The sequence below is a fragment of the Cariama cristata genome, unplaced genomic scaffold, assembly GCF_000690535.1.
Source record: "Cariama cristata isolate BGI_N322 unplaced genomic scaffold, ASM69053v1 scaffold28664, whole genome shotgun sequence".
NCBI lineage: Eukaryota > Metazoa > Chordata > Aves > Cariamiformes > Cariamidae > Cariama > Cariama cristata.
The window spans coordinates 34133-47703 of record NW_009611736.1 but is presented as its reverse complement, the minus strand read 5'-3'; the positions used below and the strand labels follow the sequence as shown (position 1 = coordinate 47703).

Sequence of the window (13571 nt, the reverse complement as noted above, 5' to 3'; positions counted from 1 at the left end):
TTCCTTTTTTCCAAAAATTCTGATCTTTAACAAGACCATTTTATCGTAGTAAGTGTTCTCTGTTATTTATTCATGCTTCAGCCATGTTCAGGATCCTGGACTGAATGAATAAACAGCACATACCCTATTCTTTATAAGAAAGTATAGGTGAGAATATAGCTATGTACTGAAACTTTGCTAGCGTTAGGGCACACTGACAAATAGGGCAAATGCCCTTGGACTGGAGAGTCTTTTGCCCTCGGTCGGTCTTTACTGGTGACCTTGACCTGCATCTGTTGCGCGGAGTCTGCGAGTCTGTCAAGTACAGCAGCGGGCAGAGGAGAAGGGCTGTTCATTAAAACTGACTGCTTGGTTTGGATGCCATTCCAGAAGAGGGAAATTTCCAGTCAGTTCCACCTGATTCAGCCACAATGCCAGGTGGGTTGGGGAGGTGATTAAAGAAAGAAGCAAGTAAGTGCCTAAATGTGCCGAGTATTTTACAGATTTGCACAGTGTAAATATTTTGGACATATTGTTTTCAGATGGTTGATTAATCAAAATAGCTGCAAGTGAGTTTGATATGTGTCACCAGGCATGTAAATAGATAGATGTGTTAAATTGGTGTTGTGTGTGCCAGTGCTCAGTTGGGAGAAATATACAAATGATGACAGGATATTTTAAAAATTATTTCAGGTATTTCTGCAAGACATTTTCATTGAAAAAAAGCTTAGCTGTGAAAGAAATGTACTTGTTTCTAAATTTAACCCTACTAACAGTTTACCTCCTTCTTTTTGTGTGTGTTTCTTTTTCTCTTCCAGTGCCACCTTGGGCCTTAATAGCCATAGCCATAGTTGCAGTCCTATTAATCCTTACCTGCTGCTTTTGTCTCTGTAAGAAATGTTTGTTCAAAAAGAAGAACAAGAAGAAGGGAAAGGAGAAGGGAGGGAAGAATGCTATTAACATGAAAGATGTTAAAGATTTAGGGAAAACCATGAAAGACCAGGTAAAGTACCTCTCCTTTTCTTGAACTCTTGAGTTGCACTTGAAGGTTTCTGTTTGGTGTGTCTGGAAATAAAGTTCTGCTTGTTACCTCAGTAGTGGCTCTGTGAAGAGGGGACCGATTGGCAGCATCTTCTCAGTGGTATCACAAAAGATGAATCTGGGTACGGCATCACTGATAAAGCAGTCAGACAATTCCCCTGCTCTGATTTAAAAAAATGAGCAGGCATATAATGACTCATCTGGAAGGGACAAGTTTATTGAGACTATCTTGGTTGTCACAAAACTGAAGCAAATGTGCACAATTTTCACTGTCCTTTTTCAACTTTGACCAGGACCTAGTACAGTGTTTGTATATCTTTCTAGCAGTATTTCTGAGCTCTGACTCCAAATCTCTTTTTACACAAAAGCAAAAGTTCAGCAGAGAAAGAAACAACGGTATGGAAGAAGAAAATGAGAAGCATAGAAACAAGGAAAAACAACCAAAAAGGAAGATCACAGGGGCATTCAACGCAATGATGCTGGGAGAATTAATTTTGTACTAGAGAGGAGGAGATTAAAGATAACAGGCCATACTTGTAGCTGTAAGTCAGCTGAGTAACTTTGAGGGGAAAATTAGCATAATGCCCTTTGAGCAGCATCATTTTCATAAGGGCAGAAAAACTTATCCTTCCGATCTGTTTCATGCAAGAGAAGCACGAGGTTGCAGGACCTAATCTTCAGGACCGTAGACTTGGCTAATATGTTCCTGAAAGAAAATGAAGCTTTTTTTTTAACAGGATTTTAGTATTGTCCTTCCTGGAGCAAACTGTTGAGAATAAGCAGAAGAATGGGGAAATAAATGTGAAGTATCCATGTGTCCTCACTGCGTTGCCAGATTTCCTAAGCTAAGAAGACAAAGGGTTATATTTTTCAAACAGAAAATGCAGAAGAAATTTAAAGAATTGCTTTGCAAAAACTCTTCGGTAGGAGCCAATAACTGTAAAGATGAATGTGAAGTCTGTGTTCCCAAGACCCCTGGTAAGGTTCAGCCAGAGCAGTCCAGGAATGGTTATCCAACCAAAGAGAGAGGATAAAAGCATGGTCAGGAATGAGCGGTTCCTTCCACAAATTGGGATCTAGTGTAGGGGAAAGCTGGGCTGAAGGCACGTTGGTTAGAAGTACAAGCCAAAGCTGGGATCCCGAGGTCTCGGGCCAGCTGATTGGGAGCAAGATCCAAGAAGAGAAGCCTGGAGCACAGTAGCTAAGAGGTCCGTGGAGCAGAGCAGAACAAGTGGTGAGATGCCACTGTACAGTGATGGAGCAGCCACCAGTGTGCCTCATCAGCCAGTCTAAGAGTGCTGGAACAGGTTAGCATGCTTCTCCAGGCACGTAAGATGGGATAGGGAAGAGCAAAATCAGGAGAGTGGATGAGAAAGCTTTATAAGTCTGATGAGTGGCTGCAACTGGATCCCATGAGTGGAGTCTGAAAGGAACTCAGATGAGGGAAGGAAAATAATGGATAAGCTTCAAAGGTACAGAGCTATCAGAGCTATTTCCAGTTTCCATTATCAGACAAGGGGACAGTTTTTGTTGTTCTTGCTCAGTAGACAGCATGGAAAGAAAATAACTGAAGATCCAGTTGTTTTATTCCTGTTCATGCTCCTCAATTGCAGTAGCCACCACGAAAATGTTCATTCATTAGTAGTTAACTTTTCTGGTCTATACACTACACCAATAAAGTGAACCTTGGCAAAATTCATTACTTGCAAGCTGTATGTGTCAACATTTTATAGCAATCACTGTACACAATGTCATCATGTGAGTGATGAAGGAAGGAGTGAGGTTTGATCTGACACAATCTGTTCTGTTTCTCAGACCATAAGTACACATTGCATGCTTACAGCTAGTGAAGTTCACACCAGTTGCCCATCCTAGGTGTACTCATGTGTCTACATGCTAGTAGGCAATACAAAGCAGATTTCTCTACAGCCATCCCAAATTGCCTTACCGCAACTAAGAAAGTCCTACACAGGTGCAAAGAGCAAATGGCTGGAGAGCCTTCCGTCCACATTGCAAGCGGAGCACTTTAGATAGTGCCCTGGTGCGCAACTTCAACTTTGGTTCCACCTGGAGAGAAGGTGCTTCATGTGCCACACTGGTATACTGGAGTGCATGACAGCAACACCAGACAAATTCACACTTGAAAACAACCTCGTCAGTACACAAAATCACTAATGTAGAAGCAGCTGTTCCAAGGTTAGGAAGATCAGTGAGGACGAGCTCAAAAAACAACAGAGCAGAGATGTTGAAAAAGATTTTATACTGATTTTATTTTCTCCATATGATGAATGTGAAACAAACCCCTTTCCTTAAGCGCTTTGATTTAGCATTCGTAGATTCCTTTTATTTGATTTATAGACTTTGATCTGGGCTATTAATGTTAAGTAATTGTGAGATATTTCCCCCTCAGCAATGCATGGAAAATCAGACCATCAATTGTTGGGTTACCCTGGGCTACTGTTAGCCAGCTCCTCCCATTGAACCAAGAATAATTTGGAAGAACTGTTTGATTCTGCTTGTGGAAAAATTCCTTGAGACGTTAGTTATGTTCTAGCAATGATAACAAACCTAATACTTCGTTGTAGGACAAATAATGTGCAATTTGTTGATTGATATTAATGTGGAATTTGTTCCGTATCATGTAAGACCATTGTTGTATATACAATATATTATTAAGTGGTTTTGATTATATTCATTAGGACCTGGATAAATGACCATGGATTCTTGGAGAAGAAATATTTTAAATGCAAAAATACATTATATCAGTAATATTGAGTTTCATTTCTATCTTTTCATGGGAAAAATTTATAAAAAGCTGAATCATGCATCTCTTGTCTACAGAGAGAGCTAAAACTTTGAAATGTTGCGCCGATAGGTATTTTAAGATTATTCCATTCAAAATATTCTGGATAGTTATTTAAACATACTTTTACCCAAACACTTGGGGATTTAACCAATATGTTTTGTTTTACACAGTTAAACCTAAGGAGGGTAGATTCTCAGTTGATATAAATGTCAGACCTTTAATAAGTGGATGGACTACCAACTCTCCAGCCAAACTTCCTCTTTACTGTCTGAGATTTCAAAAACTGGCTACTTAAATTAGCCCCCTAAATTCATACCTAGCAGTCTGACACTGTGCAGATTTTAAGTCCTTGGCATTCAATAACTTTTACCAACTTAATTCCTAATTTGTGAAATTTTATCTGTCTTGTCTTTTTCTATATGACGGATTGTTTATTCTAACAGTTTACTCTTGAATTGTCACTGCAAATTTTAGTATACCTAGCTGAACTCAATGCAATGCTAAATGTAGAATATTTCAGTTAAGAGAATTGAACCACTTTAGAGTTTCTGACATAAAATAGAAAGGAGAATGACAAGAATGCCTTTTAGCTCTTTAGAGAAGCAAATTTTAATGATTAAAAAAAGTAATTGAAGATCAAGATGTAAATCTAAAGCCATTATAAAGGGCAGTACCAAAGATCTGAAATGTTGTCAAAAAACCGAAAAGCTTAGTTCAGTCATTGTTAGGCCTGAACCTGCAAGTGCTAATTACCTTCTGCCTTCAGCTGAGAGTGCATAGTAGCAGTTGATAGGCACTTGGCATCTTGCAAAATCCGAGTTCCCTAGGCACACAAGACTTGAAAGGGAGTAACATTTTGTAAATTGAAAGTATCAGCTTCTGGAAATATAATTTCCATCTTAGTCTGGTTTTGTATGTCAAAGAGATCTTCTGACCTACATGTACTCATGCTGACCTGCACATCCATGCCAAATCATTATAGAGCCATATAGCTTGACATAGTTAAAGATCCTTTTGACATAGAGCTCAACAGTCACACATGATAGCTAGACATTACAGAAGGTAGAATAAAATTTTGGTCTCTCTTAGAATATCTGTGCTTCAAAATTTCTACTTTCCTGAACACAACTTCAAATGAGAAACTGTTAATGTAATAATATGGATTATGAGCAAATGTAGTTGAGGTAAAGTGGGAGATGAGTTGAAAATAAGATGAGGTTTTCAGTCTTGAAACCTGTTTCCATTGCAGTCTACTTTTTCAAGTAGAGTATACAACTCCACCAGGGGCCACTGGGAGGGTTAGAGTCCTTTTAGGGGACGCAAATTGTTAATGAAGGTACTACTGTAAAAAGGTCATTTCTCCATGGTTTTTACTAATGTTTGTGTGTGGATGTTTTAATTTTTATTTCTTCCTTCTATGTCCTCCTTGTCTATGTTGTGTCTCATGACTGTTCTGGATTGTCACTTGCGGTAGGTTTATTTTGCTCTTTGGACGCACCTAGTCTGAAGCTCTGATACATATAGTCTTCTGACAGCTGTGGCTCCTCAGCTGGGATTTATATGTAGTAGCTTTGATACACACATCAAGAGGCTGAACTAAATTGATTCGGTATTTTTTTGGTTGGGTATATATTTGGGAGGAGATTAGAGGAGGGCAAAAGAAAAGAGGTTGTCATTCTTTCTGTAGTTTAAATATTGAGACAAACTGTACTGGAAAGCTCAAGTTTAAAATTGATAGGCACATAAAAATAACTTGCTAATTTTATTTCCTTTTTGTATAAATGTCACCATATCAAAAGTAGACAAAAGCAGTGTGTATTTTTGATGTCGTAGTTTCTAGGTGTTGCTAAAATGATTGGTACCTCATGAAACTTGCTGTGGTCTCTCGCATCACCTCAGTACAGTGCCCACGCTTTAAGTTCTTAGTGCTCCATACCAAACTCTTTTAAGTGGTCTTACTCCAGATTTCTGTTGGTGCAACTGAATGACAACTAGCACCAGTGTTTTTATGAGATCTTCCCATCACAGTTCTCATCTTTATAACTTTCCAGTCTCTGTCAATGCCCCTGGTGGCTCCCACTACTTTTGTCTTTAGGAAAAAAAAAAAAAAGACACCCAGCTCCAGAGACAGTATAATAGCTGCTGATTTATTGAGTCTGAATTTAATGCATTGGTAAAGCAAAATTCTTGCTTAAGCTCAGCCTGTGGGCTGAGGAAAGGAATAGACGTAATCATTTCAATCATGAACAGCGGCACTGAAAAATTACTAAAATTTAGACCTGTTGCTTGGAGAATAATTGTTGTGGTGGTCTGAACGTTTTATTAGGTCACAAAGCATTTGTGGAGAAGGAGATTTAATCGCTCAGGCCTCTCTGATTGCATCAGGCTAAAAGACTGTCACTAGTGAAAGATTTTTGGCTTCCAATTAATGTCTCTGTTAGGTGACATAGGAGATTTGGGATCAGGTATAGGTACTACACCCTGGAGTATGAAGGGTGTATTCTTGTCTCTGCTACTGACTTACTGTGGCCTTCAGTCAGCCACCTGACCTCTCTGTGTGTTTGTTTTTCCTTTACATAGCCCTTCCTTTTACATCGGGGTTATGTACTAAGTTAATCAGAATATTCTGATTAATGTTCATCTATTAATAGCAGTGAAATGTCGGTGCATTATAAAGTAACATGATACTGAGAACTGCAGTTGCACCAACTGAACTTCAACGTATAATGGTTTTCTTAGACTGTTTCACGTTATGATTTTAGCTGTTGAACAGTAAACACCCTTGCCCTCATGAAGACAAAATACTGAAGGAACAAGATTTTTAATGTTAGGTGCCTTGAAAAATTTCAAAGTAGTTTGTGTTGGCCTGGCAGCATGAAGGCAATAATCAAAATGAAGTCAGTAAAATCCACGCTGACATCCACAGAGCCTGGATTTCACTGGAAGGGTCCCAAGCCTTTATTACCAGAAACAATCCAAGAGGATCTTTGTGAGGGACAGGAGCTCTGCTGCTGGCAGTGATCTTTTCTTCTGCAATGTTTGCTCATGTGCTTGTTTGTTTTCCCAATTGAAAGCCTAAAGAGTAGTGAGTGTATTTATTCCACGATGTTACCTGTCTTCATCTCAGCATGCCAATTCCCATTTATTGGCATCTTCAACCCATGGTGACATTAATGCTCACCATGAATTATCCACAATGCAATAAGACATCCTAATTCACACTCAGAAAGACAGCATGTGTTACAGAACCATTACAGGGTAGAAAATTAGTCAGAAACAATGGGGATGAGTCTTTCTTAGAAAACAAGCCCAGGAAGTATACTGTGGCAGTCAAAATGGATTGACTGAGTCCCATTTGTACATTAATTCAACCTCAGGCTTGACCAATCGTCCTGCATTTTCACCAGCCTCAGAAGGAAACTGTGCAGGGTGCATGAAGCTTCCTGAAAAATGTGAAAATATCATGTCTATGAAGTTACAATGTTATAGTTGAGTGTTTGTGTATTAGACTTCAGAAGTCTGAAAATACTTAAGCAACAGCTGTGAGCCACAAGGCTGAGCTTATTTGCATTCCTGTGTCTTCCTCTCAGTCACTCCCAAGAAAACATAGGAGCTTGCTTTGCATGCTTCCTGAGTTTCTTTGTCCTCCTTTTTTGAAAGTATTTTTCCTGTAAAATAATTTATTTATTACTTTTATTGTAACCTATTGCACTGTTAGGATGATATGAAGATACACATGCTACTCATTTTCTTACATGTCTTGTTTTCTATACTGAAAGTCTTGCCACTGGAAGCTTCCATTGTCAAGGACGTTTCTTTCTTGCATCCTCTTGATTAACAGACCATATTTTGAATTCTTTATTCAAGACCAGAGTCTGCAGGTTCCTAATGAGTGGTGTCTAGGAAGTATGCAATTATTCTCTAAATTAAGTGATTTGAATCACACTCTCGAGACATTTACCTGTATCCACTGATAATATGGAGAGCTAAACTCTTACGTGAAGTGCCTAAAGTTAGTGGGTATGAATAATCTACAACAGGAACATCATTTCTTATCAATGAGGTATACATTTCAGACCCCACTGGGAATATTTAATTGTTTACTTTTTAAGCAAAGGCATTTATTCTTTACCAAATGATGAATAATAAATATGAATAGCAAAATAACCTTCAAGCATGAGAATATACAATACTTGATAAAGTCCTATTTAGAGGATGGTCAGAGGATCTTATCTCTTTCTAAGCAACTGAGCCAAAAGAACAGGTCTTTGCCAACGTCTTCTCTATAGATCAATGTGGCACCCAGTAAATCATGTCTGACTATATTTAGGTTAATTTTCACTGTTAAATAGATGTAGTCCTCATTATATAGTATGACAAATTCTTCAAACAGAAATAAATGTAGTACTTGGAGTGGTCCCATGCTTCCATCTGGCCTGCTGCCATTCATTTGGGGAGGATGAAGAACAATTGATTGAGCAGCACGCACTGGCCAAGCAGCCTAAAGCTGCCTCCTACTCACAGCCTGCTGCTTAGCACAACCAAGCCCTGCCATATGGGAAGTGGGGGCAGAGCACACTCGCGTACTTACAAGAGTGCTTCCTTCTTTTAGTTCATGCACATGGGCCCTGCTTGCAAAGCACAGCCCTGACCCACAGGGTCAACTTCCAAAATAGGCCCCCAGGCTGAGAACAACTACATCTTTTTTCAGCAAATAAACACTGGCTACAAAAAAAAACAGGTTGATTTGGGGGCTTAACAGCTCCAACTTGAATGTATGTATTCATATTTTACATTGAACACCTCCAGCGTTTGCAGTATTCTTCTTTTGCACCAGAATAAGTTGATATTTCAGTACTGAAACAATTCAACGAGTTCTTAAGCTGAACATGATGACCTCACATCGTCAAGCTCCTAAAGAAAGCAAGCTTTTTGAATAACCCAACAGACCATTCAAAACCTGGATAACAAGCAAGGAAGTAATGTCAAGGCATCGCATGCTGAACACAGCAGGGTCTTGCTCATTCTGTGCATCGGTGTGGCCCACTGCTGGTGTGTGAGGCCAACACTCTTACAGTAGTAATGACAAAGTAGATTTCACAATGACCAAAGCCTGGCTCAGCCCCTGGAAACCCATGCGCAACATGCTCTTTAAATTAATTCGTGGAGAGAAAGCAGATGCTGAGTGAATGAAATGTTGTCTTTCCTTCTGAGGGACTCTGCTAGAGAATATGTTACAATCGCAGGCTTTTCTGCTTTGTGACAGGGAATCAGCCAGGAATTTTTAAAGGCTTTTGTTTTCCCCTGGGATAAAAATTGGCCAAGTCAGAATTATGGTGTTCCTGAATGTAAAAGAAATTGCTAAGAGGTGCACCACCATTAGTGGAAATGCAGCCATTCCGAGGTGTGGAGGAAAAATTGCCTTTCTGATAAATTCAATGTTGGACATGGCACAGAACATTCTCGCTACAAAATCATATTGTTTTGTTCCGTTCAGCTCAGCAGGCACTGCACAAGCCTGAGGTCTGGGCATCATTCACACGTTAAAAAAACATCCCCTTCACCATGTGAACAAAAGGAATGATTGATGGGGCAGGAGGAGATGGAACTCGGGATGGCAGCATGCACTGCACAGCAAATAAACTTACAGGCTGCAGTCAGCGTTATGTTTTCCTTCCTAATGTCTCTCCTCCTTGCTTACTCTTAACCTGTTTCCTTAAAAGTGAGGCCATAAGCCACCCCGTGAATGGAAGAAACCCTAAAAACTCTCTTAGTGAAAGTGTTTCTTAACATACAACAGTGAAAGACACTTTATTTGCAGTCTTAAATAGCTTGTGACATGAACTAGGCATTAACAACGAGACATGAAGATCACCGAGACCGGCATCAAAATGCAAAATACACCTTCATGGGTCTTTGCATCCTCCTGGTGACTCAGATGTGATTGTGGCCTCTGCCTCACTGCACAGGAGGCAAGGAAACACACTTGCTCCCCCAGCAGCTTTGTTACCCACATCTCCTGTCAGTTGGCTTTCCTGGAGCTTCTGCACACGTGGAATCTGGAGGCAACCAGCAGACCAACTGTGCTAAATCCCTTGCACACCCTTTCGATTTCTACACATGTGAGGGATTAAATGAAAGTGTACTTAAAGCTGTTTCAATCCCCAGAATCTCTCTTGTGGTTTGTGGTGGATCATAGTGGGGTAAACCCAGTCACGGGGTGCAGGGCTTTTGGTGGAACCAAGCTGGAAGCAAGGGATGTTGGCAGTATAGGGAGGCAGCATCACTGGAGAGAGGCTTTTGTCAGCTAGGGGAGTGAGAGGAAGAGGAGGCCCAGGAAATGTAAAACCCACTGCAAGGTGTGAAGTTTGCAGAACTGCAATTGCAAGCAGTTTTGATTTTTTTGTTCCTTTTTTAATGCAAAAGATGCAACTACAGAACAAATGAAAAAGAAGCATTTTCTCTAACAACCCAGGAAAAAAAGAGGAGACTGTACAACTACTCTTAATTATGTTACGGAGGTGAAGAAACAACCAGCAGCTTGAACTGCGGATCCCAGATTGCTGTAATTTAGCCCTGTTTGTTGTAAGAACCACTACAGAGTAGATAAACTTGAAAACAATTAACTGAACGTGTCACAGACAAGAAAATCTTAATGCCATATATGTCTGCACCCTTGGTTAGAATTGGTTATGGAGCTCATTCAAATATGGATTAAATGAGAGGTTGCTCAAAAATTCGTTTTATCTTCCAGGTCTAAGAAAACCCATTGTGTATTGTGTGGCTCTGTTAAGGTCTCTGGCGCAAAGTAACTTTACCCACTTGATGATTTCATTAGATGTGGATGTATCACGTTCTAATGGTTCTGCTGGACTAATGCTTTTTTGTACATTCCTACACCTGCTTACCTATAAGCCTACACTTTTCAGATACTTATACACGTGTAAGAGGATATAGAGGATTCATTGTTGTCTGTTTCTGCGTATGTTATGCAGAAACGAAGAAATCACTTGAGTGAAATTCACAGTCATTCCAAATTAGAAAAGATAAATCTGGTCTCCAGCACAATGTAATAATGCATTTCTATGTTGCATATTTCACAGAAAAAGCATTTAAAATGTCATGGAATTAAAAGAAATATTAGGAAGGGAAAAGCTTATATTCCTCTGTGTCTAAATCCAGGCATTCTGATTACATTTGTGTCAGTTGAAAAGGCTTGAGGAAAAAGCTGACTTATAATTAAAAATATTTTATTGTTTCTAACCCAATAAAATATAGCCGCTTATTTTAATTGATTGTAGCAATACAACAGTAAGATCTAATATAGTGTCATACAGTGTGCTATAAATTGAGAGTTGCAGTACTACTCCATTAAATATTGATAATTCAGAGAATCTCAATACAAAATGAAAATCCCTACGGAGTGTTTCCAGTACTTTGAAGCAATCCAGTTCTTCTTCCTCTTTGGAACTCAGCAGCTGCATCAAACATGAGAAACTTCTGTGCTTCCTTTGACTCAGCTTCTTCTTGAAGCAGTGGCCTCTAGTTTGAAAGCAAATTCCTCTCTTGATGGTAAAAACTATTATGTACAGACTGCTGTAGAGGAATAATTTGTCATTTCTTCCCTCCCCCTACGCCACAACCTTGGCCAAATCTGAACACCATCTCATTCTTAATGTTTCTTAGTGCTTTGGTGTTTCTGAGTCAGGGTCAAGAAGAATCACATAGCTCCTCAGCTGATGTGAGTAACATGCAGTGTTTTCTGTCTCTCCTGGGAAATAGCTTTCACCTTCCAACAGGCCTCTCATGACCTGTGGAGAAGAGTTTCCCGGCCATGCAGTGTTTTCTGCTTGCACTTCAAAACTCCCTTGCAAGAAGGACATTAGCTTCCCATTATATTTTCCATAGTCATAGCAAGAACCTTTTCACGTTAGTTACCCACAGCTCTGGCATCTGCCAGATTGATCAGCTATGCAGAAGAGTATATAACTTTCCTAGAGAGAGTATGGATGTGTAACTATTGCCTTGATGCAATAGTTTAAAATTCCTCATACCTAGAAATTAGCATATAAGGTCCTTTTTGCATTCTCCCTTTTATCCCTGATGAGTGGCTGCAGGATGTTTCCTCTCAAACAAAATCCAGGTCAAAAGTACATGGAATAGCAGAAAGTCCAGTGCTTATCCCAGAAACGGTGATACACTGGAGCAGTTGATCACTCTTCTGTCTTGGAGTCCTCTATTAGGGCAATCCTGGGATGAGTCAGAGCAGTGGCTCTTGGAGGTAACATCCCACTCTGACTTATTGCTTCCTGTTGTCTCCAGGCTCAGATAAATGTGGTTGCTTCCGTTGGATTGAGTCCCATCTTTCTTTTTTTTCATTTTTTTCATTACAAAACCTCAAGCTTATTTTTATTACCAATGAAAGCAAAGTGTTTGGCATAATCACATCACCCCATACCATGAAAGGCCCACATATGGTTCTACAGGGGCTATGCCTCTTGCCATACAGCCTGTCAGTTTTGAAGTGTCACGTTTGTTGTTGTGGTAACAAAATTGTTGTGCTACAGCCAGGGAACTCACTAGCAGCTCGGCATTTAAAATGTCTCAAAATAATTTTCACTTCAGGCAGTTGAGCCCTTCCAAATAGAAATACTTCAGTTCAAAAAGTATTACTCTTCCAACATCACAGGTGATTCTCATCCACTATGGACCTTTCCCACTGATGTCACCCAGGTACACTGTAATTTATGTTCCTAGTAAAGAGTCCATCATTCACTAACATTCAGGTATTTAACTCAAACCCAGCCCCTCAGCTTGCATGAATCAATGTGGTTGCATTGATTTCAATTGAGCTATGCCAGCTGAATTTCTAGCTTATTTCGAAAAGTACAGAAATAATTGCTTAATACTGTACAGTTTTGAGTCTGACCTTTTGAATTTAGATCTGGCTTCTGAAAAATAGCATTTTCTACTTCAGAGATCAATCTTTCTTCTTACCACACCCACACAACTGTTGCGTGGCTCCCACTGCGTTCATGGCTGAGTGAGAATGTTAATGCTTTCGCGTTCGTTCTTTCACCAACCACCATCAGCCATGGATATAGCTACTTTCCAGCCTTGCTCTCTCTTCAGATAGAGAGCTCCAGCTGCAATCTATTGTTTATAAATGCTATAGGTTTTTTCAGTCCTCCTCACATTGTGAAAAAAGAAAGAACATAACAAATCTTATTCTTGCACTTAATAACCTGTTTGTACAAGCAGAAGTTCCATATAAAAGCAACTTTCATCCAGATAGGGCTCTTATAGATAAGCATACTATTTACTATAACATGCAAATAACAATTCTGGATGAATGCTCAGTATTGATTCTTTGTTTTCACACTCTCAACTTTATTTTCACATTTTCCACTATTTCTCACTATTTCTCTCATCACTTTTGCCCATTTTTCAGTTATTACCTAGGTAAGAATCTGCTGGAATAAGATCTACATAGCTAGTTACAGTTCATATTGTCTAATAATTGTATGAATTCCTTTTTCCGCCGTGCAAATACTTCTGCTTTCTGGTACAGCAAAAAATTTATTACATCATTTAGTGTTTTAATTATGTATAAAGTCTATCTGCTGTGTCCTTTAAAAATAGCAGGTTTTATGCAATAGGCAAAGCTGTAAGCAGTTCTGTATTTCTTTACTTTTGTGTTTCTTTCTAAGCAAACTAAAATCAACTTGCAATCAATTTGGTTCAG

At 39.3% G+C, this 13571-nt stretch overlaps 1 protein-coding gene across 1 annotated transcript in view; it reads left to right on the top strand.

The window, feature by feature from the left end:
• The first annotated feature begins 410 nt into the window (after nucleotides 1–410).
• LOC104160272 (synaptotagmin-1) overlaps nucleotides 411–13571 on the top strand; it is a 43215-nt gene continuing 30054 nt past the window's right edge. Inside the window, exons 1-2 of the mRNA XM_009698362.1 lie at nucleotides 411–417; nucleotides 756–982. Coding sequence (XP_009696664.1) covers nucleotides 411–417; nucleotides 756–982 — 234 coding nt within the window. The remainder of the gene's footprint in view (nucleotides 418–755; nucleotides 983–13571) is intronic.